Source organism: Microcaecilia unicolor, chromosome 10 (genome assembly GCF_901765095.1).
Source record: "Microcaecilia unicolor chromosome 10, aMicUni1.1, whole genome shotgun sequence".
NCBI lineage: Eukaryota > Metazoa > Chordata > Amphibia > Gymnophiona > Siphonopidae > Microcaecilia > Microcaecilia unicolor.
This window is the reverse complement of record NC_044040.1, coordinates 141268736-141292683: the sequence shown is the minus strand read 5'-3', so window position 1 is coordinate 141292683 and position 23948 is coordinate 141268736. Positions and strand designations below refer to the sequence as shown.

The following is a 23948-nucleotide window of genomic DNA, read 5'->3' as shown; positions in this document are numbered from 1 at the left end:
GGAACACGGGGAGAGGAGGGTCGCTGCACATGCCTGGCTGCAAGGGGGTTCCTCACATCACACTCCGCAGTCACTCATTCTGTCACATACACTCTCATTCACACACTCACTGTCTTTGTCCCTCTCTCTCACACAGTGTCACACAGAAACACAAACACTGTCTCTCACACACTCTCTCTCTCGCACAAACACATACACTCTCTCTCTCTCTCACATTCTCTCTCTGACACACACGCTCCATCTCTCACACACGCTCTTTCTGAAACATACACTCCAAGGAAAACCTTGCTAGCGCCCGTTTCATTTCTAACAGAAACGGGCCTTTTTTACTAGTTATATATAAAGAGTAACCAAATTAGACTAACAGAGCCTAGAGCTACAGGTCCTTTTTATGAAGAGATATCATAACACAATTTGATAAAGAAGTGTGCTTCAAACTGTCAAGACCTCACAATGCTCATCTTGTGGAATTAGATAAGTCAAGATAGTGCTTGTATGAAAAATAGATGTGGCTAAAGGGATTATAAGAAACTGGTTTGGGGTGGGGCTAGCAGTCAAAACTGATCCTGGCATTTTACTCAAGTTTTTTCAAGCTATTTAACTCTTAGGGGTTCATTTTCAAAACAGAAAGACACTCAAATGCGACAGATGGCTTTTTTTTTTTGCCAAAACATCCAAATCTTTATTTTTGAAAACCATTTTAAGGCGCTTTTCTATGCAGTGCATCCAAATCACAAGGGGACGTGTTGGGGGTGGGATTTCTGCATACCCAAAACCTGGGCTTCTTCTGCCATAATGGAACAAAGCAAAAACGTTCAGGGCTAAGTTATTTGCTTTTTGTTTTTGAGTTTATAAATGACTTAAAATATCAATTAAAAAAACAAAAGAACTGGCTATTTATCATCAGACTATATCTGAATACCAGTGCTGAATATCCAGTTCATTGGCAATTGCCGAATTTATTCAGTGCCAGTCCAGGCAAATTATGACAGCTTTTTATTCAGCCCAGCTTGGTTGAATAGTTATCTGGGCACCAGCACTGAATATTGATGGTGCTCAGATAATTTCTGGCTCCACCTAGTTTTTTATTTATTTATTTTTTGTTACATTTGTACCCCGCACTTTCCCACTCATGGCAGGCTCAATGCGGCAGTTCTACCCCCAAGACTGCCTTGGAATTACCTGGATAGTGCCTTCGGTAGTACTCTCTGGCAAAGTGCTGCTGAATATCAATCCAGGATCCAGTCAGAATCTGGACATCATCTAAGAAAAGATGTCTGTTTCTTTTTTGTGCCATTTTTTTTCTATCTATATACTTTCTAAGGAGCATCACCAAACAAACCCATAATCACACTTCTAACATCAAAATGAAAACAGGGATAATGGTAGTTTTACTATGATTTACTCACAACTTTATTTCAAATATATTTAAAAAAATTAGCACTAAAAACTGTGATTCAGCAATGATGGGAAAGGAAATGCAAAATCAGTCCCAGCAGAAGATAGTCTAAAGTGTGTGTGTGTGTGTTGGGGGGGGGGGGGGGGGGGGTAGTCTAGTGGTTAGAGCATCACGCTGAAAATTAGGGAAACCTGGTTCAAATCTCACTGCTGCTCCTTGTGATCTTCAGCAAGTCACTTAAGCCACCATTGCCTCCAGTACAATTTGGATTGTAAGCCCTCTGGGGATAGGGAAATAGTGTATCTGAATGCAACTCACCTTGAGCTACTACTGAAAAAGGTGCAAGCTAAAAGTTTTAAAAAAATGACTTTGAGACATTTTAACTACAAAGCACTGCTAGGAACAGCAAAAAACAGAGTAAAAACAGTTCCTACTACTGTGGTCGGATTTCTTCTTGCCACCTTTATCTTTGACTCAAAACACAACTTAACAGGCTAAACCTAGGCTGCATGGAATAGAAGACACCACTAGTAAATGGGAGATAAGGAAGGCAGTTTTTCTGAAGTCTGCCAAAGATCTCTTCTGCTCTCTCTCTCCTCCCTGTAAAACCAGGGAAAGTAAAGAAAAAGAACATGTGATGTCGTCTGATAGCAGGCTGGCATTTCCAAAGAAAGTGCTGATGTGATAGAACATGGCCCACCCAGATACCACACCCCACCAAACCTTAACTGCAGAATTACTCACAGGAGATTAGGTATACATGTGTACTCCTGGTTGTAAACACCACTAGGACCTTCATAGTAAATGACGGCAGATAAAGACCTGAACTGTCCATCCAGTCTGCCCAACAAGATAAACTCATTTTACATAGTATGTGATACTTTATATGTATACCCGAATTTGATTTGTCCTTGCCATTCTTAGGGCACAGACTGTAGAAGTCTGCCCAGCACTGTTCTTCTACTAAAAGTTCTGAAGCTAACATCGAAGCCCCTTAGTTTTAACTAAACTACTTAACCAAGGATGTGACAAAAGACATTTTCATCAAGAACGCTTATTAATAAACAAATGGGCCAAGCTGGCCATCATAACTGTACAAGTTTGAGAACTTCCTGCTTGACTATTCCTAATGGATTTTTTCCCCTCAGAACCAGATCCACAAGCAGGCCCATGCTACAGTACCTCACTAGCACTTAGGCTTTTACTTGATTTGACTCCCTAGGAGTGGTTCATTTTATTTATTTATTGGGATTTATTAACTGCCTTTATGAAGAGATTCACCCAAGGTGGTTTTGGACTCTGAACCCTGAATTTTTTTGGTACCTCAAATTATAATGCACAGGGGCTCTCAACACAGAAGAGATTTCAGAAGGTGAGCATTTTACCTGCATTAACCAGTTGTTTGAAAATGCAGCTAAAGATCAGAATGTTCAACAACATATATGCTTTTAACCACATGGAGAGGAGCTGTTTCTTGGGATATGCTAATGATACGGGAAGCAAAGTGCATACATAGACTGCATTTTCAAATCTTTGTGCATACGTTTCCATCCAAAAGATTATCTGCAAGTAACGTGTATTTTCATATTGAAAACTAGTGCAGGTAAAAAGTACATGTAGTCTTTTTTCCAAAATGGACAGTTTGAAAATTGTCCCCAGTCAGACTCAGCAACAAAAGCAGCAATCGCAGCTATGCATAAAGAAAAACTTGGAATTCTCAAGGGTCCTAAGCACATCTAGAGAACCAGATGCAAACTTTGATTTGGCAGATGATTCATCTCCTTCTTTAAGGAACTACAAACATTTTGCAAACAAATAGGGGGCAACTTTCAAACTATGCATTTTGAGGCAAAATTCATAGGTACTTTTCACCTGTAGACTCTGCTCTAATTTTACACACTGAAGTACATAACACCTGACCTATACAAATGGCAGGGGCAAATTCTACAGGTATGAACTACACGGGAAGGGTGGGGTGAGGGACAATTTGTGAGCTCCCCATCCTCCAGATGTTGGTGTTGGAGGTTGTTAGAATGAAGACCTCAGATGAAATTAACATGCGTTTCCTACCAATGGAGGAAGCATATAAAGCGAATGCTACATACCTGTAGAAGGTATTCTCCGAGGACAGCAGGCTGATTGTTCTCACTGATGGGTGACGTCCACGGCAGCCCCTCCAATCGGAAACTTCACTAGCAAAGGCCTTTGCTAGTCCTCGCGCGCTCATGCGCACCGCGCATGCGCGGCCGTCTTCTCGCCCGAACCGGCTCGTGTTCGTCAGTCCCATAAGTAGCAAACAAAGCAAGGGAAGACACAACTCCAAAGGGGAGGTGGGCGGGTTTGTGAGAACAATCAGCCTGCTGTCCTCGGAGAATACCTTCTACAGGTATGTAGCGTTCGCTTTCTCCGAGGACAAGCAGGCTGCTTGTTCTCACTGATGGGGTATCCCTAGCCCCCAGGCTCACTCAAAACAACAACCATGGTCAATTGGGCCTCACAACGGCGAGGACATAACTGAGATTGACCTAAAAAATTTACCAACTAACTGAGAGTGCAGCCTGGAACAGAACAAACAGGGCCCTCGGGGGGTGGAGTTGGATCCTAAAGCCCGAACAGGTTCTGAAGAACTGACTGCCCGAACCGACTGTCGCGTCGGGTATCCTGCTGCAGGCAGTAATGAGATGTGAATGTGTGGACAGATGACCACGTCGCAGCTTTGCAAATTTCTTCAATAGAGGCTGACTTCAAGTGGGCTACCGACGCTGCCATGGCTCTAACATTATGAGCCGTGACATGACCCTCAAGAGCCAGCCCAGCCTGGGCGTAAGTGAAGGAAATGCAATCTGCTAGCCAATTGGATATGGTGCGTTTCCCCACAGCCACTCCCCTCCTGTTGGGATCAAAAGAAACAAACAATTGGGCGGACTGTCTGTTGGGCTGTGTCCGCTCCAGGTAGAAGGCCAATGCTCTCTTGCAGTCCAATGTGTGCAGCTGACGTTCAGCAGGGCAGGAATGAGGACGGGGAAAGAATGTTGGCAAGATAATTGACTGGTTCAGATGGAACTCCGACACAACCTTTGGCAAGAACTTAGGGTGAGTGCGGAGGACTACTCTGTTATGATGAAATTTGGTGTAAGGGGCCTGGGCTACCAGGGCCTGAAGCTCACTGACTCTACGAGCTGAAGTAACTGCCACCAAGAAAATGACCTTCCAGGTCAAGTACTTCAGATGGCAGGAATTCAGTGGCTCAAAAGAAGGTTTCATCAGCTGGGTGAGAACGACATTGAGATCCCATGACACTGTAGGAGGCTTGACAGGGGGCTTTGACAAAAGCAAACCTCTCATGAAGCGAACAACTAAAGGCTGTTCTGAGATCGGCTTACCTTCCACACGGTAATGGTATGCACTGATTGCACTAAGGTGAACCCTTACAGAGTTGGTCTTGAGACCAGACTCAGACAAGTGCAGAAGGTATTCAAGCAGGGTCTGTGTAGGACAAGAGCGAGGATCTAGGGCCTTGCTGTCACACCAGACGGCAAACCTCCTCCACAGAAAGAAGTAACTCCTCTTAGTGGAATCTTTCCTGGAAGCAAGCAAGATACGGGAGACACCCTCTGACAGACCCAAAGAGGCAAAGTCTACGCTCTCAACATCCAGGCCGTGAGAGCCAGGGACCGGAGGTTGGGATGCAGAAGCGCCCCTTCGTCCTGCGTGATGAGGGTCGGAAAACACTCCAATCTCCACGGTTCTTCGGAGGACAACTCCAGAAGAAGAGGGAACCAGATCTGACGCGGCCAAAAAGGAGCAATCAGAATCATGGTGCCTCGGTCTTGCTTGAGTTTCAACAAAGTCTTCCCCACCAGAGGTATGGGAGGATAAGCATACAGCAGACCCTCCCCCCAGTCCAGGAGGAAGGCATCCGATGCCAGTCTGCCGTGGGCCTGAAGCCTGGAACAGAACTGAGAGACTTTGTGGTTGGCTCGAGATGCAAAGAGATCTACCAAGGGGGTGCCCCACGCTTGGAAGATCTGGCGCACCACTCGGGAATTGAGCGACCATTCGTGAGGTTGCATAATCCTGCTCAACCTGTCGGCCAGACTATTGTTTACGCCTGCCAGATATGTGGCTTGGAGCACCATGCCGTGACGGCGAGCCCAGAGCCACATGCTGACGGCTTCCTGACACAGGGGGCGAGATCCGGTGCCCCCCTGCTTGTTGACGTAATACATGGCAACCTGGTTGTCTGTCTGAATTTGGATAATTTGGTGGGACAGCCGATCTCTGAAAGCCTTCAGAGCGTTCCATATCGCTCGTAACTCCAGAAGATTGATCTGCAGATCGCGTTCCTGGAGGGACCAGCTTCCTTGGGTGTGAAGCCCCTCGACATGAGCTCCCCACCCCAGGAGAGATGCATCCGTGGTCAGCACTTTTTGTGGCTGAGGAATTTGGAAGGGACGTCCCAGAGTCAGATTGGACCAAATCGTCCACCAATACAGGGAGTCGAGAAAACTCGTGGACAGGTGGATCACGTCTTCTAGATCCCCAGCAGCCTGAAACCACTGGGAAGCTAGGGTCCATTGAGCAGATTGCATGTGAAGGCGGGCCATGGGAGTCACATGAACTGTGGAGGCCATGTGGCCTAGCAATCTCAACATCTGCCGAGCTGTGATCTGCTGGGACGCTCGCACCCGAGAGACGAGGGACAACAAGTTGTTGGCTCTCGTCTCTGGGAGATAGGCGCGAGCCGTCCGAGAATCCAGCAGAGCTCCTATGAATTCGAGTCTCTGCACTGGGAGAAGATGGGACTTTGGATAATTTATCACAAACCCCAGTAGCTCCAGGAGGCGAATAGTCATCTGCATGGACTGCAGGGCTCCTGCCTCGGATGTGTTCTTCACCAGCCAATCGTCGAGATATGGGAACACGTGTACCCCCAGTCTGCGAAGTGCCGCTGCTACTACAGCCAAGCACTTCGTGAACACTCTGGGCGCAGAGGCGAGCCCAAAGGGTAGCACACAGTACTGGAAGTGACGTGTGCCCAGCTGAAATCGCAGATACTGTCTGTGAGCTGGCAGTATCGGGATGTGCGTATAGGCGTCCTTCAAGTCCAGAGAGCATAGCCAATCGTTTTGCTGAATCATGGGTAGAAGGGTGCCCAGGGAAAGCATCCTGAACTTTTCCTTGACCAGATATTTGTTCAGGGCCCTTAGGTCTAGGATGGGACGCATCCCCCCTGTTTTCTTTTCCACAAGGAAGTACCTGGAATAGAATCCCAGCCCTTCTTGCCCGGATGGCACAGGCTCGACCGCATTGGCGCTGAGAAGGGTGGAGAGTTCCTCTGCAAGTACCTGCTTGTGCTGGAAGCTGTAGGATTGAGCTCCCGGTGGACAATTTGGAGGTTTTGAAGCCAAATTGAGGGTGTACCCGTGCCGGACTATTTGGAGAACCCACTGATCGGAGGTTATGAGAGGCCACCTTTGGTGAAAAGCTTTCAACCTCCCCCCGACTGGTAGGTCGCCCGGCACTGATACTTGGTTGTCGGCTATGCTCTGCTGGAGCCAGTCAAAAGCTCGTCCCTTGCTTTTGCTGGGGAGCCGATGGGCCTTGCTGAGGCGCACGCTGCTGACGAGAGCGAGCGCGCTGGGGCTTAGCTTGGGCCGCAGGCTGTCGAGAAGGAGGATTGTACCTACGCTTGCCAGAAGAGTAGGGAACAGTCTTCCTTCCCCCGAAAAATCTTCTACCTGTAGAGGTAGATGCTGAAGGCTGCCGGCGGGAGAACTTGTCGAATGCGGTGTCCCGCTGGTGGAGCTGCTCTATCACCTGTTCGACTTTCTCTCCAAAAATATTATCCGCACGGCAAGGCGAGTCCGCAATCCGCTGCTGGATTCTATTCTCCAGGTCGGAGGCACGCAGCCATGAGAGTCTGCGCATCACCACACCTTGAGCAGCGGCCCTGGACGCAACATCAAAGGTGTCATACACCCCTCTGGCTAGGAATTTTCTGCACGCCTTCAGCTGCCTGACCACCTCCTGAAAAGGCTTGGCTTGCTCAGGGGGGAGCGCATCCACCAAGCCCGCCAACTGCCGCACATTGTTCCGCATGTGTATGCTCGTGTAGAGCTGGTAGGACTGAATTTTGGCCATGAGCATAGAAGAATGGTAGGCCTTCCTCCCAAAGGAGTCTAAGGTTCTAGAGTCCTTGCCCGGGGGCGCCGAAGCATGCTCCCTAGAACTCTTAGCCTTCTTTAGGGCCAAATCCACAACTCCAGAGTCATGAGGCAACTGTGTGCGCATCAGCTCTGGGTCCCCATGGATCCGGTACTGGGACTCGATCTTCTTGGGAATGTGGGGATTAGTTAGAGGCTTGGTCCAGTTCGCCAGCAATGTCTTTTTTAGGACATGGTGCATGGGTACAGTGGACGCTTCCTTAGGTGGAGAAGGATAGTCCAGGAGCTCAAACATTTCAGCCCTGGGCTCGTCCTCCACAACCACCGGGAAGGGGATGGCCGTAGACATCTCCCGGACAAAGGAAGCGAAAGACAGACTCTCGGGGGGAGAAAGCTGTCTCTCAGGAGAGGGAGTGGGATCGGAAGGAAGACCCTCAGACTCCTCGTCAGAGAAATATCTGGTGTCTTCTTCCTCTTCCCACGAGGCCTCACCCTCGGTGTCAGACACAAGTTCACGGACCTGTGTCTGGAACCATGCCCGACTCGACTCTGTGGAGCCACGTCCACGATGGGGGCGTCGAGAAGTAGACTCCCTCGCCCGCATCGGCGAAGCTCCCTCCGCCGACGTAGTCGGGGAGCCCTCCTGGGAGGCGACGGCAGCCGGTACCGCACGCGGCACCGACGCCGGAGACCTCACCCCGGGCGATGGACCAGCCGGCGCCACGCTCGACGGTACCGGCGGCGCAAGCACCGCCGGTACCGGAGGGGTAGGGCGCAACAGCTCTCCCAGAATCTCTGGGAGAATGGCCCGGAGGCTCTCGTTCAGAGCGGCTGCAGAGAAAGGCATGGAGGTCGATGCAGGCGTCGACGTCAGAACCTGTTCCGGGCGTGGAGGCTGTTCCGGGCTGTCCAGAGTGGAGCGCATCGACACCTTCTGAACAGAGGGTGAGTGGTCCTCTCGGTGCCGATGCCTACTGGGTGCCGACTCCCTCGGCGACCCAGAGCTCTCGGTGCCGACACGGGAAGGAGACCGATGACGATGCTTCTTCGACTTCTTCGAACGAAGCATGTCACTGGAGCTTCCCGGCACCGACGAGGAGGACGTAGAATCCAGCCGTCGCTTCCTCGGGACCGAGGCCGAAGGAGGTCGGTCTCGGGGGGGCTGTACCGCAGGAGCCCTCAGGGTAGGGGGAGACCCACCCGAAGGCTCACCGCCACCAGCAGGGGAATGGACAGCCCTCACCTGCACTCCAGACGAAACACCACCGTCCGACGACATCAGCAGACGAGGTCCCGGTACCACCGACGTCGACGCAGCTGTCCGATGTCTCAGCGCCGATGCAGAGGGCCGATGCCTCGATGCACTCGATGCACTGGCGGCCGAGGATGAAGGTCTGGACGCTGAAGACGTCGATGCACTCGATACCCCCGGTGCCGATGTCGACGAAGAGCCCGAGAACAAAACGTTCCACTGGGCCAATCTCGCTACCTGAGTCCGCTTTTGCAAAAGGGAACACAGACTACAGGCCTGCGGGCGGTGCCCAGCCCCCAAGCACGCGTGCCTGTCAGTGAGCGAGATGACCCGGGCGCACTGGGTGCACTTCTTGAAGCCGCTGGGAGACTTCGATGTCATGGGCGGAAAAATCACGCCGGCGAGATCAAAAGTCGAAATGGCGGAAAAGGCACCACAAAAACAAGGGGAAGAAAACTTCGACCCGAGGCCTAAAAGCGGCCTACCCTGACGACGAAAGAAAACTTACCGGGGCGAAAAAGCTGGAAATATTGGGGGAAGAGAGACCGAAGAGTCCCTTTCCACACACAGAATGTTTTTTTTTTTTTTTTGTAAACACGAAGAGAACGCGCGAGGTCGACTTTGCGGGGCACGACACGGCGAAAACACGACTGTACCGAGCGCGGACAAAAGAAGACTGACGAACACGAGCCGGTTTGGGCGGGAAGACGGCCGCGCATGAGCGCGCGAGGACTAGCAAAGGCCTTTGCTAGTGAAGTTTCCGATTGGAGGGGCTGCCGTGGACGTCACCCATCAGTGAGAACAAGCAGCCTGCTTGTCCTCGGAGAATCCAGCTTATCATTACTTGATGTGCCAACAGATCCCACTAGAATTTTTGCGCTCACTGCAGCTGACATTGTGGAGGCATGTACACGAACAGTGGTTGACTTATGGCCGAGAAACACCAGCAGGGACTGAGTGTAAGGGTTAGATTTGGGCATGTAAACTCTAACCCTACTCACACTCTGGTCACCACAGAATATCTCTATGCTTTACAAATCCCTCCCACTCTATTATGACCTAAACAGCATTTATCAAAGTTAATACTTAATATTAAAACAACTTACTTTATTCAAATCAAACATAAACATTAATAAATTTATGACACAATAACAATACACAAGTTGTGTTCTGTATTAATACTTATGATACTCAATGTAGTTCTTCAAACTTTCAAAAAGTCAGATGATTTATTTTCATTCCAAACGACGAAATGTATACTTTTCCATCTTATAGTTCACAAATGAGTATCAGGCACTTGTCCATCAATAAACAGAAAACAACATCCAAAAAAAGGGGAGAAGTGAAGAAATTCACGGTATCCTCGGAGTGGATCAATATCGTCTGAAGCCAATGACTTCACCACACCGGATCCTTATATCAAAATTCCTTCACAACGATGTTCAATTCCACATTCATATATATATATATCAACAGATCTCAACACAGGCCGTGTTTCATTGTAACTTCTTCAGGAGATCCAGCCACATTCGAACACTGGGCTCATAACAGGAAATCCCTTCCGGTAGCCTATACCGTCATGATTAGATTTGCTTTACAAATGGTATGCACATAATTTTTTGGTGTAACATAGGTGAGAAATTTTCATTGAGGCCAATTTTGTGGGTAAAGGCAGAAGTGTCTTTGAAAATTACCCTCTTGGTGAAAACTCTTGGGATTGCTGAAAAGACAAAACATTGATCTGTTAATGAAAATCCTGCACTATGTACTTCTGGGGGAATTCTGTGCAACTGTGCGAGATTTGATATATCGCCTTCTGTGGTACTACCAAATTGGTTTACATTTTATTGTATGCAGGTATTTTCTGTCCCCCTAGTGGCTCATAATCTGGCGTTGGCAGCTCATCTCTATTCCTCATTTCCCTCCTTCCCCAACCACGTAGTAAGAGGTAGTGTTGAACATCAGGCCACATCCTCCTCATCTGTCATCCTAAGCTCTTCTAATTATTTGAACCACATTTGCCTCCATACAGCCACACAGTTTAAATGGTCAGTCAGGCTTAGGACAGGAAGAGGGTGCAAGCTCAATGCACAGCCATTCACTACCTCCTCTCTTGAAACATGATTAGGGCAGGAAGGAAAGCCAGATCAGGCTGGAGTTAAGTACCAAGAAAGGGGGTGGGGACAGAAAGGAGGCGAGGTGGGGGGTATGTCTGCGCAAAGGGAAGATCCTAGGGACAGAGAGAATTAGGGTTCTTCCTGAGAGTTAGAAGATAGAAAAAGGGGGGTGGTGCCAAGGAAGGCATGAAAGAGAACTACAGTTGGAGCGGATGAGCTGGAGAGGATGGAGCCTGAGGAGGGAAAAGGTGGAGGTAGAGGATTTCAGATTTGGGAAGGAGTCAGGCTTTATGATGGGGGAAATTCTGCACAAACACAAACAAAATTACAAATAAACTATGCAAAATGCTACAATATTGTGCACAGAATTATCAAACATTTTGTGCAGTAATCTAAATATTCTTTAACAGAATTCCCCCAGGAGTAACTATAAATCAAAGATGTTCTTGCACAGAGGATGGATGGATTAGTATGGGAGTACAAGCATCTCTGAGATCCAGTAAGCTTTAGCAATCTTTCATATGCAGGAGTGAAAAGGTGGTCTTCAAGAAAATTTCAAGATGAACTCCTGAAAAAGAAACCTTTTTCAATCTAGGTATCTAGGTATTTGCCTGAGATATTAGTGATATTGAACCACCTGCTGTAGGGAGAAGAAATGATTTCCTGAAGTTGTTTGCTGTTCCAATGTTACAGCAGAAAGCGTCTGGAGGGTGGAACTTTTTACTTTATTTTCAGTTGTTCCTCCTTGCAAGCCTGCCATATACATCTTCTCATAAAACTGATGCCCTGTGTCATGCTAGCCTTCTTATTCCTACTGCCACAGACAACATTTGGGCAAATGTGTCAAAGGCTTCATAGACTGAATGTTTACTACAATATTCAGCACTGTTCATCTGCTTGCAGAATCTTTCCTTTCATGGCTTCATACTTTGCAGACATTGTTATATACATGCACTTGGATAGCTGGAAGAAAGTTTTCCCATTTGGATCCTCGCAAGCTAAGGTTGGCGTGCTCTTAGGAACATTTGTGAGGGTATTTTTTTCAATGGGGATTCCATTACTACTGAATGCTGGGGTAGTTGCACCATAAGTACATAAGTAATGCCATACTGGGAAAAGACCAAGGGTCCATCGAGCCCAGCATCCTGTCCACGACAGTGGCCAATCCAGGCCAAGGGCACCTGGCAAGCTTCCCAAACGTACAAACATTCTATACATGTCATTCCTGGAATTTTGGATTTTTCCAAGTCCGTTTAGTAGCGGTTTATGGACTTGTCCTTTAAGAAACCGTCCAACCCCTTTTTAAACTCTGCTAAGCTAACCGCCTTCACCACTTTCTCCGGCAATGAATTCCAGAGTTTAATTACACGTTGGGTAAAGAAAAATTTTCTCCGATTTGTTTTAAATTTACTACACTGTAGTTTCATCGCATGCCCCCTAGTCCTAGTATTTTTGGAAAGCGTGAACAGAAGCTTCACATCCACCTGTTCCACTCCACTCATTACTTTATATACCTCTATCATGTCTCCCCTCAGCCATCTCTTCTCCAAGCTGTATAGCCCTAGCCTCCTTAGTCTTTCTTCATAGGGAAGTAGTCCCATCCCCGCTATCATTTTAGTCGCCCTTCGCTGCACCTTTTCCAATTCTACTATATCTTTCTTGAGATGCGGCGACCAGAATTGAACACAATACTCAAGGTGCGGTCGCACCATGGAGCGATACAACGGCATTATAACATCCTCACACCTGTTTTCCATACCTTTCCTAATAATACCCAACATTCTATTCGCTTTCTTAGCCGCAGCAGCACACTGAGCAGAAGGTTTCAGTGTGTTATCGACGACGACACCCAGATCCCTTTCTTGGTCCGTAACTCCTAACGTGGAACCTTGCATGACGTAGCTATAATTCGGGTTCTTTTTTCCCACATGCATCACCTTGCACTTGCTCACATTAAACATCATCTGCCATTTAGCCGCCCAGTCTCCCAGTCTCGTAAGGTCCTCTTGTAATTTTTCACAATCCTGTCGTGATTTAACGACTTTGAATAACTTTGTGTCATCAGCAAATTTAATTACCTCGCTAGTTACTCCCATCTCTAAATCATTTATAAATATATTAAAAAGCAGCGGTCCTAGCACGGACCCCTGAGGAACCCCACTAACTACCCTTCTCCATTGTGAATACTGCCCATTTAACCCCACTCTCTGTTTCCTATCCTTCAACCAGTTTTTAATCCACAATAGGACATTTCCTCCTATCCCATGACCCTCCAATTTCCTCTGTAGCCTTTCATGAGGTACCTTGTCAAACGCCTTTTGAAAATCCAGATCCACAATATCAACAGACTCCCCTTTGTCCACATGTTTGTTCACTCCTTCAAAGAATTGAAGTAAATTGGTCAGGCAAGATTTCCCCACACAAAAGCCATGCTGACTTGGTCTCAGTAATCCATGTCCTCGGATGTGCTCTGTAATTTTGTTTTTAATAATAGCCTCTACCATTTTCCCAGGCACCGGCGTGAGACTCACCGGTCTATAATTTCCCGGATCTCCCCTGGAGCCTTTTTTAAAAATGGGCGTTAAATTGGCCACCCTCCAATCTTCCGGTACCACGCTCGATTTTAAGGATAAGTTGCATATCACTAGCAGTAGCTCCGCAAGCTCGTTTTTCAGTTCTATCAGTACTCTAGGATGAATACCATCCGGTCCAGGAGATTTGCTACTCTTCAGTTTGCCGAACTGCCCCATTACGTCCTCCAGGTTTACCGTGAAGTCAATAAGTTTCTCCGACTCGTCCGCTTGAAATACCATTTCCGACACCGGTATCCCACCCAAATCTTCCTCGGTGAAGACCGAAGCAAAGAATTCATTCAGTCTCTCTGCTACGTCTTTGTCTTCCTTGATCGCCCCTTTTACCCCTCGGTCATCCAGCGGCCCAACCGATTCTTTTGCCGGCTTCCTGCTTTTAATATACCGAAAAATTTTTTTACTATGTTTTTTTGCCTCTAATGCTATCTTTTTTTCATACTCCCTCTTGGCCTTCTTAATCTGCGCCTTGCATTTGCTTTGACACTCCTTATGTTGTTTCTTGTTATTTTCAGACGGTTCCTTCTTCCATTTTCTGAAGGCGTTTCTTTTAGCCCTAATAGCTTCCTTCACCTCACTTTTCAACCAGGCCGGGTGTCTTTTGGACTTCCGTCTTTCTTTTCTAATTTGCGGAATATGTATGGCCTGGGCCTCCAGGATGGTATTTTTGAACAGCGTCCATGCCTGTTGTACAGTTTTTACTCTCTCAGTTGCCCCCCTAAGTTTTTTTTTTACCGTTCTTCTCATTTTATCATAGTCTCCTTTTTTAAAGTTAAATGCTAACGTATTTGACTTTCTGTGTACAGTTACTTCAAGGTCGATGTCAAAACTGATCATATTATGGTCACTGTTATCAAGCGGCCCCAGTACCATAACGTCCCTCACCAGATCATGCGCTCCACTAAGGACCAAGTCTAGAATTTTTCCTTCTCTCGTCGGCTCCTGCACCAGTTGCTCCATAAAGCTGTCCTTGATTTCATCAAGGAATTTTATCTCTGTAGCGTGTCCCGATGTTACATTTACCCAGTCTATATTTGGATAATTGAAGTCACCCATTATTATCACATTGCCCATTTTGTTCGCGTCTCTGATTTCTTTTATCATTTCTGTGTCTACCTGCTCATCCTGGCGAGGCGGACGGTAGTACACTCCTATCACCATTTTTTTCCCTTTTATACATAGAATTTCAACCCACAGTGATTCAAAGGTGTGATTTGTGTCCTGCTGAATTTGTAATCTATCTGAGTCAAGGCTCTCGTTAATATACAATGCTACCCCTCCACCAGTCCGGTCCACCCTATCATTACGATATACTTTGTACCCCGGTATGACAGTGTCCCACTGGTTATCCTCCTTCCACCAGGTCTCAGTAATGCCTATTATATCCAATTTTTCATTTAGTGCAATATATTCCAACTCTCCCATCTTATTTCTTAGACTCCTAGCATTTGCATATAGACATTTCAGAGTATGTTTGTTGTTCTTATTTGCATGATGCTTAGTACCTGACACATCTTTTGTCTGATCTTTAGTTGTATTTAAGGGCACCTGGCCTACCACGGTCTGTTGTGCAACCTCACTATCCAGAAACCCTATCTTCCCTGTTTGTGAGGTATCTTTGCAAGATACCTTTTCCCGAACCATGCGCTTTTGAGCGACTGTCGGCCTTCCCCCCATTTCTAGTTTAAAAGCTGCTCTATCTCCTTTTTAAATGCCGACGCCAGCAGCCTGGTCCCACCCTGGTTAAGGTGGAGCCCATCCTTTCGGAATAGGCTCCCACCTTCCCCAGAATGTTGCCCAGTTCCTAACAAATCTAAAACCCTCCTCCCTGCACCATCGTCTCATCCACGCATTGAGACTCTGGAGCTCTGCCTGTCTCTTGGGCCCTGCACGTGGAACAGGTAGCATTTCAGAAAATGCTACCCTAGAGGATCTGGATTTGAGCTTTCTACCTAAGAGCCTAAATTTGGCTTCCAGAAGCCCTCTCCCACATTTTCCTATGTCATTGGTACTCACATGTACCAAGACAGCAGACTCCTCCCCAGCACTATCTAAAATCCTATCTAGGTGACGCGTGAGGTCCGCCACCTTCGCACCAGGCAGGCAAGTCACCAGGCGATCCTCACGTCCACCAGCCACCCAGCTATCTATATGCCTAATGATCGAATCACCAACTACAACAGCTGTCCTAACCTTTCCCTCCCGGGCAGCACTTGGAGACATATCCTCAGTGCGAGAGGATAGTACATCCCCTGGTGGGCAGGTCCTGGCTACAGGAGTACTTCCTACTTCACCAGAGTGATGCTCTCCTTCTAGGAGACCTCCCTCCTCCAAGGTAGCACAAGGGCTACTAGACTGGAGGTGGGACCTCTCTACAACATCCCTGTAGGTCTCCTCTATGTACCTCTCTGTCTCCCTCAGTTCCACCAAGTCTGCTACTCTAGCCTCAAGAGAACGGACATGTTCTCTAAGAGCTAGGAGCTCTTTGCATCGGGCGCAAACATATGACATCTCACCAACTGGGAGATAATCATACATGTGACACTCAATGCAAAAGACTGGATAGCACCCCTCTCGCTGCTGGACTGCTGACTCCATCTTAGTGTTTTTGAGTTTTCCAATATTTTAAAACTTGCTACAGTATTAAGGATATTAGCCTAATATAAAAGTGTCTTTTACTTTATATAGTGTATTGTATGATTTATTTAGTATTTCCTTCTTAGATGGTAATGAAATGTATTTAAAACTCTATAAGAGCACTCCTTGCTTGTTACCCTAATTACAATAACTGACTATAAATGAGGAGTTGTCCTAGGGGTGGGTGGGAATACTAAATTAGATCCTGCAGTGGCTGTTAGATTCTGTTAATGCTGTGGTACAAGGCTATTAAAAACTAAGTGGAAAAGACTACGGAGATTAGCTGTTGAAATTTGCTTTTTAAGTTTGCCTAACACTAACCTACAATTCCTCCTTTAAACCCCAATCTTTAAGTTCCCAAAGCACAAGCAAAGTAGCGTTCACTTACCAGAGAAATGTCCTCTTCTCTCAGAACTTCTCAGAAACCCAAAGAGGCTTGGACTTTATAAATGAGGTCCAACTTTCTTACCATCAGTGAACAGGAGACGACAAACTGATACGGAGATTCAGAATGAGGGAAGGAGAACATGAAAATAGGAAGGTTTCTCCTCAGTGGTTTGAAAAATTCCCAAGATACATGACTGGGCAGCAGTATGAACTAGAAAAAATACTGCAGGGATTTGGTCACAGCTCTGGACAGCAGAGTGGACTAGAAAAAACTGAGGGGACTTGGGAGATAGTGGCTGTGCAGGAACTCCCAAGCGTGCTCAGAAATACCTTCTCGGTTCTTCTTAACTCGAGAGTTGGTGTAATCTGGCACCATCAAATGACTTCACCCACGTGTGACTGATTTACCTTGCTTGTCGATGGAAAAAACAAAATTGCTCTCAATATATACAATGTGTCTTTGCATAAGATATAGCTGTAAAACTACCAGACAGAAACTAAACAATTAGGAAAAAAACATATTAACAACATTTCTGCAAATGCATGACACAAACTAGGGTAGTTGTGTGATTCCTGCAAAATGTTTGGATTAGGGGTAGCTGCAAAGGATATGCATACACTTCAAGCAGCTTCAGGCATCATGTCTTGAAGACTCAGGGGTGAGAGTCTGGGGCAGAGCAAGTATAAGTATAGTCACAGGCTCAGGATCATTTTTGTTTCCCCTCATGTACCTCCACTTACCTTACATTTCCTCCAGCCTTCTGAATTCTCATTCGTTCTTCATACTGGGTTGGATTGTGCTCTCTACTCAGGATCAAAGCTGTTGGTTTCTGACTCCCTTCATTGTAACGACACAAAATAGCCTAGAAAGACAGAAGAAATCACTAGGTTTGTCCCATACTGCTCACTACAAAGTAATACAGAAAACTATACTAAATTGAATATTTCCCAAAAGCTGTGAAAACAGACTGTATCAATGTTTGATTTGAAGAACTAAGAACCTTCTCAGGAAAAGCCCACAAATACATCTGATACTGTAGCACCACCAAGTGTAACTGCCAGAAAATAATGTAGGAGAACATATAGGGGCCCTTCTACTAAAGCTTAACGAATGATAATGGACATTAGCGTGACATAAGCGCCATGTGCCCAGTAGGTATAAAGTAAGACGTACAGCATTTAGCACGTACTCATGTCTGTTAGTGCGCACTACTATTTAGTAAAAGGGCCCCTTAGCTAATAACTAACTCATTCTTTTCACATGTAGAAAATACCAAAAGACAGCAGATCCCAATCTCCCCCTGCAGAAATCACTGCATGGTGCAAAACAAAGCTAAATCTCAGAGTTATGTACTGAAAATAAAATCAAATTATGTAAAATTTATTGCTATAGATTTTTACAGAATATATTACAGTACAAGTCCAAAAATCTGGACTGCTTGAGGACTGGGTCAGTTCGGATTTTCAGGATTCTCAGGCAGTACTTTTAAAAATTCAAATCCAGTGTCTCTCTTCCCCATGCAGCGTATTTGTGTTTTTCTCCTCTATCCTGCATCTCTCGCTATCTCTCTTCCCCAAAGGAGGGGGCCCAGGGGCCTGAACCCAAAGGAGGGGGCTCAGGCCCCCAAGGTCCCCCAGTGGCTATGCCTCTCCATTTCAGTCCAGTGTCTCTCCATCCCCTACCAGCCCTGCCCGCAAATCTCTCAAACTCCCCTGGTGTACAATACCTTTTCAGACATTTTATGCTGCAGCACCAGCATTACTTACAGGCTGCCTCCAGCCTGCACTGGACCTTTCTCTCTGACCTATCCTGCCCTTTCTGATGCAACTTCCTGTTTTTGGTCAGAAAAACGGGCCCGGTGCAAGCTGAAGGCAGTCTGTGAGTAAGTCAGCTGCTGGTACTGTAGCATGTAAGACGGTAATGTACACTGGGGGAGTGAGAGAGAGCGCTGTGGGTAGGGTCAGGAATGGAAGGAGAGATGCTGGACTGTGGGAGTGGGGCAGGAGGAAGCGAGAAGGTGTGCAGTATTTGTAGTTTGGATTCTCGGGTGGTCTGGATATCGCAATTTTTAGGGGTCCAGATTCTCAGGCAGTCCGGATTTCTGACATCTGGATTTTTGGACTTCTACTGTAAATTGAATAGCATGCCAATATTTTAACACATAAATGCAATGTAATAACACTTATCATTTTGGGATCAAATGCTTCAAGCCACTTACACTCTGTTCATGAAAAAAAGATTTTTGGTGTAACTTCTGTATCTGCAATTTTTATTTATTTCTCTACAGCTATCCCTTTTCTCCTCTCCTTCCAGAGTCTCCTTTTCTGAGAGCTATACTATGGCACTCTCCCTCCTATCTCACACTCTAAGAACCTAGGGCCCTGTTTACTAAGGTTCACTAGCATTATTAGCACGCGCTAATGCTAAAGACACCCATAGGAATATATGACTATCTCTAGCATTAGCGTGCAATCCCTAGATAGGGCGGGAACAAGCCACACCACGTGCAAGCACTTGTGCCCCAAAAAGCGCGTCCCTCCTGGCAGCCACATCCAGCCTGTAATGATGGGCAAAAGACAGCTTAGAAGCCCAAGTAGCTGCACTACATATCTCTTGAAGAGAGAGTGCACCCGTCTCAGGCCAAGAGGAAGAAATCGCTCTTGTGGAATGTGCCTTAAAGGCGTCAGGCGGAGGCCGGCCAGATAGCAGATATGCAGAAAAATGGCTTCCTTAAGCCAACGGGCTATAGTGGTTTTAGACACTGGAGACCCTCTGCGAGGACCTGACAACAATACAAAAAGGTGATCAAAGGTCTTGAAAGCATTCGACATCTGCAGATACTGCAACAGAGCCCTGCGCACATCCAGAAGGTGCAACTGCCCAAAAGATTCTGGAAACTCCTCCCTAGGAAAGGAGGGCAGATAAATAGGCTGGTTTAGGAGAAACGATGAAACCAGCTTAGGCAGGAAGGAAGGCACAGTCTGTACCATTACTCCAGACTCTGAGAATTGCAGAAATGGGTCTCGACAGGACAGCGCCTTGAGCTCAGACACCCGTCTCGCCAATGTAATGGCCACCAAAAAGACTGTCTTTAGAGTCACATCCTTCTCTGAAGCTTGCCTCAGCGGCTCAAAGGGCGAACACTGAAGAGCCTTTAATACTAGACCCAGGTTCCAAGCCGGACAAGGGGGCACGCACGGGAGGCCGAAGCCGAAGCACCCCTCTAAGAAGCCGTGCAAAGTCCGGATGCGCAGCCAGGGAGAGGCCAGCGACCTTCCCCCGAAAACATGTCAAGGCCGCCACTTGATCACACAGGGAATTATAGGCCAAGCCTTTTTGTATACCATCCTGCAAAAAGTCAAAGTCAAGTATTGGCGAGACAGAAGCCCGCATGGGTGTGATCGCTTTAGAAACACACCAAGCCTCAAACTGGCGCCAGATCCGAGCATAGGCAACAGAAATGGAACGCTTGCGGGCCTGCAAGAGAGTGAAGATGACCTTGTTAGAATAGCCCTTGTCTCTCAATTGCGCCCTCTCAATAGCCATGCCGTAAGACCAAAGTGGCAGGGATCCTCCATGGTCACCGGACCCTGCGTCAACAGGTTGGGTACCAGAGGCAAAGGAAGGGGAGCCTCCACCAGCATCCGCTGGAGGTCCGCATACCACGGCCGCCTGGGCCAATCCGGGGCAATGAGGATCACCACTCCTCGATGCAGCCGAATTCGCAGGAGTCGCCGCCCTATTAAGGGCCAAGGAGGGAACACATACAGGAGGCCAGGGTTGAGCCAAGGCATCCAACCCCGCCGAGCAAGGATCTCTCTGTCTGCTGAAAAAGGACGGGACTTTGGCATTTGTTCTTGAGGCCATAAGATCCGCTATGGGTGTTCCCCATTTGGCACAGATCTGAAGGAACACTTCGTCTGCCAGTTCCCACTCCGCAGGGTCGATTTGATACCTGCTTAGAAAGTCGGCTTGCACGTTGCTCTGACCTGCTATGTGAGCTGTTGACAGAAGCTGAGATGTAGCTTGGCCCAGTGGCATATCTGAGCGGCCTCTGCGACCAGTGTTTGACACTGAGTGCCGCCTTGTCGATTTATGTAGGCCACTGCTGTCGTGTTGTCCGACAGAACTCTGACAGCCAGTCCATCCAGAGTCATGTGAAAGGCCAGAAGAGCCTGGAATATCGCTTTCAGTTCCAAGCGATTGATGGACCACCCTGTTTTCTCGGGTGTCCACAGACCCTGGGCATAGCTTCCCTGGCAATGTGCTCCCCAGCCCTTCAGGCTGGCATCCGTTACCACCAGGCACCAATCGGGAAGCGCTAGTGGCATTCCTCACCGCAGCATGTTGTCTGACAGCCACCACTCCATACTGAGTCTGCGTTGATAATCCTGGGACATAGGAGACCATCGTTGAAGCAGGGCAATCTGCAGAGGTCTCATGTGCGCTCTCGCCAATGGCAACACTTCCAAGGTGGCCGTCATCGACCCCAACAGCTGGATAAAGTCCCAAGCTCGCGGGTGAGGCATCCTCAGGAGCAGACGAACCTGATTCTGAAGCTTGCATTGCCTTTGGTCGGGTAGAAAGACAAACCCCGAGGCCGTGTCGAACCGGACCCCCAAATATTCTAGAGATTGAGAGGGAGTCAGGTGACTTTTGGGTATATTGCAGAGATTGCAGTACTGAGACCACTCTGGCTGTTACATGACGACTCTCTTCTGCAGAGTCCGCTCTGATGAGCCAGTCGTCGAGGTACGGGTGAACCCGGATACCCTCTCGCCTGAGAAAAGCAGCTACTACCACCATTACACCTTGGAAAAGGTTCGGGGAGCTGTGGCAAGGCCAAAAGGCAAGGCCCGAAACTGGAAATGATTTCCCAACACCGCAAACCGGAGGACCTGTTGGTGCGGGGGCCATATAGGAATGTGCAAGTAAGCTTCTTTTAGGTCCAGAGACGTGAGGAATTCTCCTGGCTGTACCGCCGCAAAGACGGAGTGCAGGGTTTCCATGTGAAAATGCCGCACACTTAGTGACTCGTTGACTTTCTTTAAGTCGAGAATGGACCGAAAAGATCCGCCTTTTCACGGCACCACAAAATAAATGGAGTAACAGCCGCAGCCATGTTCGGCGGGAGCCACAGGGATCACCGCTCCAAGGTGCAACAAAGACTTGTAAGGTCTCCTCTACCGCCGTCCGTTTGATGGCAGTAACGCATCGGGACTCCACAAACACGTCTCTCACCGGGGCAACGAGTTCCAATCGGTAACCTTCTCTGATCAGGTCCAGGACCCACTGATCTGAGGTAATCTTGGTCCACTTCTCGAGAAAGAGGGAAAGGCGGAGGAGGAGGAGTGGACCAGCGTCCCATCATTGTTGAGGACGGCCTTGAACTCCTGGCCTTGAGCCTGCCGCTGCGGAGCATTTGACCGAGTGAAAGGAGTTCCTCTGCTGAAAGCGGGCACGTTGAGTAAACCCAGCAGAGCGCCCCGGGTGATACCTTCTAGCTTCACGGAAGCGAGGTCTGTAGCTTCACGGAAGCGAGGTCTGGAGGAGGAGGGAACCACTTGACCCTTGGAAGAAGGCCGCGGCCTATCCTCAGGTAACCGCTGGGGTTTAGCATCCCCCAGGTCTTTAACAATCTTCTCCAACGCCTCTCCAAATAACAGAAGGCCCCGAAAGGGCAACTTCACCAGCCTTTGCTTAGAGGCCATGTCACCCGCCCAAAGCCGTAGCCATAGAAGGCGGCGGGCGGACACCGCCACAGACATCTGTTTAGCCAAAGCTCTGACCAGATCATAGAGGGCGTCAGCTAAAAATGACAAGGCAGACTCCATGCGCGGTGCAACCTCAGCGAGGAACTCTGCACCATCCACGGGCTGTTCCACTGCCTGTTGTAACCAAGAGAGGCAGGCTCGAGCAGCATAAGAACTGCAAACAGATGCCCTTAAGGCTAGGCCCGAAATCTCAAAGGACCGTTTAAGCGCTGATTCCAGCCGCCGGTCCTGAATGTCCTTCAGGGCCACCCCTCCCTCTAGTGGGAGGGTGGTCTTTTTTGTCACCACCGTGACTAAGGCATCCACTTTAGGCATCCCAAAACGGGCCAAGTGCTCCTCACTCAGAGGGTAAAGATGCCCCATCGTCCTGGCCACTTTCAAGGGCCCCTCGGGGTCAGCCCATTGAGCAGAAATAAGCTCTTGGATGGAGTCATGCAAAGGAAAGGCATGAGCAGGCTTCTTAGTACTCGCCATCCTCGGATTGCCAGAGGAGGCCTCGCCTTGAACAGGGTCATCAATAGAGAGGGCCTGTAAGGCATCAGAGATAAGTGCTGGCAGCTCATCGCGGTGGAAAATCCGAACCGCAGTGGGATCATCCGGATCCAATGGCAAACTGGCTCCTTCCTCTGGCTCTTCAGACCACGAAGGCCTGCCAGATCCCTCAGAGTCTCCACAGTCCGACCATTGGGGGGGGGGGGGGGGGGGGGGGAGGGGGGAGCGCCACTCTCCAACGGGGAATTTAACCGTCTATGCTTAGCTTGCATCCAACGCTCAGGGGCATCCACGTCTGGCATCAGCCCCGGGCCATCATCAGTCAGAGAGGAACCAGGTAGCAACGCAGTGTCAGACACCTGCGGCAGAGCTCTTTTCAGCATGAAGGCTTTATGCAAAATAAGTACAAACTCAGGGGAGAAAAACTCACCCTGACCTCCCGTCTCCGAATTAGGAGCCACGGGAAACGGAGCTCCTCTGGTAGCCTCGGCCCGAGGCGCCCCTCTGCTCTCAGACTCCTCCGCAACCGTGGGGGTAGAGCCATGCAGCGCTTCCAAGATGGCGCCTGCTGCCAGCTCCATCGAGCGGGAAGAATCTTCGCTCGCCATGCTCGTACTGGCTCTACCGTCTAAACAGCACGTTTTACACAGCCCCGCTGATCTGCGTTTGCCACAACGGGAACAGCGCTTAACTCCCTCAGCAGCCATTGCCGAAAAACGGCAGAATAAAATTCAAAATGGTGGCTTCACGCCAAAATCACCCCGATCGGAACGCCACCTGTGGGCCCTCCCCGGAGGAGCTGAGTACCGCTCTTACCTCAAAGGACCGAGTCTACGAGCTCCGGTCACGCTGCACAGTCTGGAAAAGCCTCAGAAATAGAAGCGCTGAAAAGCGCGGTTTTTTTTAAACGCTGTGAGGAAAGATGGCGGCAAACAGCTACGGAGGCACTCCGGAGGCAGAAGAGGGTGGGAAAGGCAGGGAAAGGGTGAACCTATATGCTTACATCTACACAGGGGGAAGGGTAAAGCAGGGAAAGGGCGAACCTATTTGCCTTTAAAGTGGGCTCCACTTAGCCACAACACCCCTGCTACAACTGGCAAAAGCACAGGAGCCACCCCAGGCAGAATCTTCAAG

General features: G+C 48.4%; 1 protein-coding gene across 11 annotated transcripts in view; it reads right to left on the bottom strand.

Annotated features, from left to right (window-relative positions):
* ILKAP (ILK associated serine/threonine phosphatase) overlaps positions 1–23948 on the bottom strand; it is a 109107-nt gene that overhangs the window by 5100 nt on the left and 80059 nt on the right. For all 11 annotated transcript variants that reach the window (XM_030215831.1, XM_030215821.1, XM_030215820.1 and 8 more), the window contains exon 7: positions 17289–17410. In XM_030215831.1, the coding sequence (XP_030071691.1) occupies positions 17289–17410 (122 nt within the window). The remainder of the gene's footprint in view (positions 1–17288; positions 17411–23948) is intronic.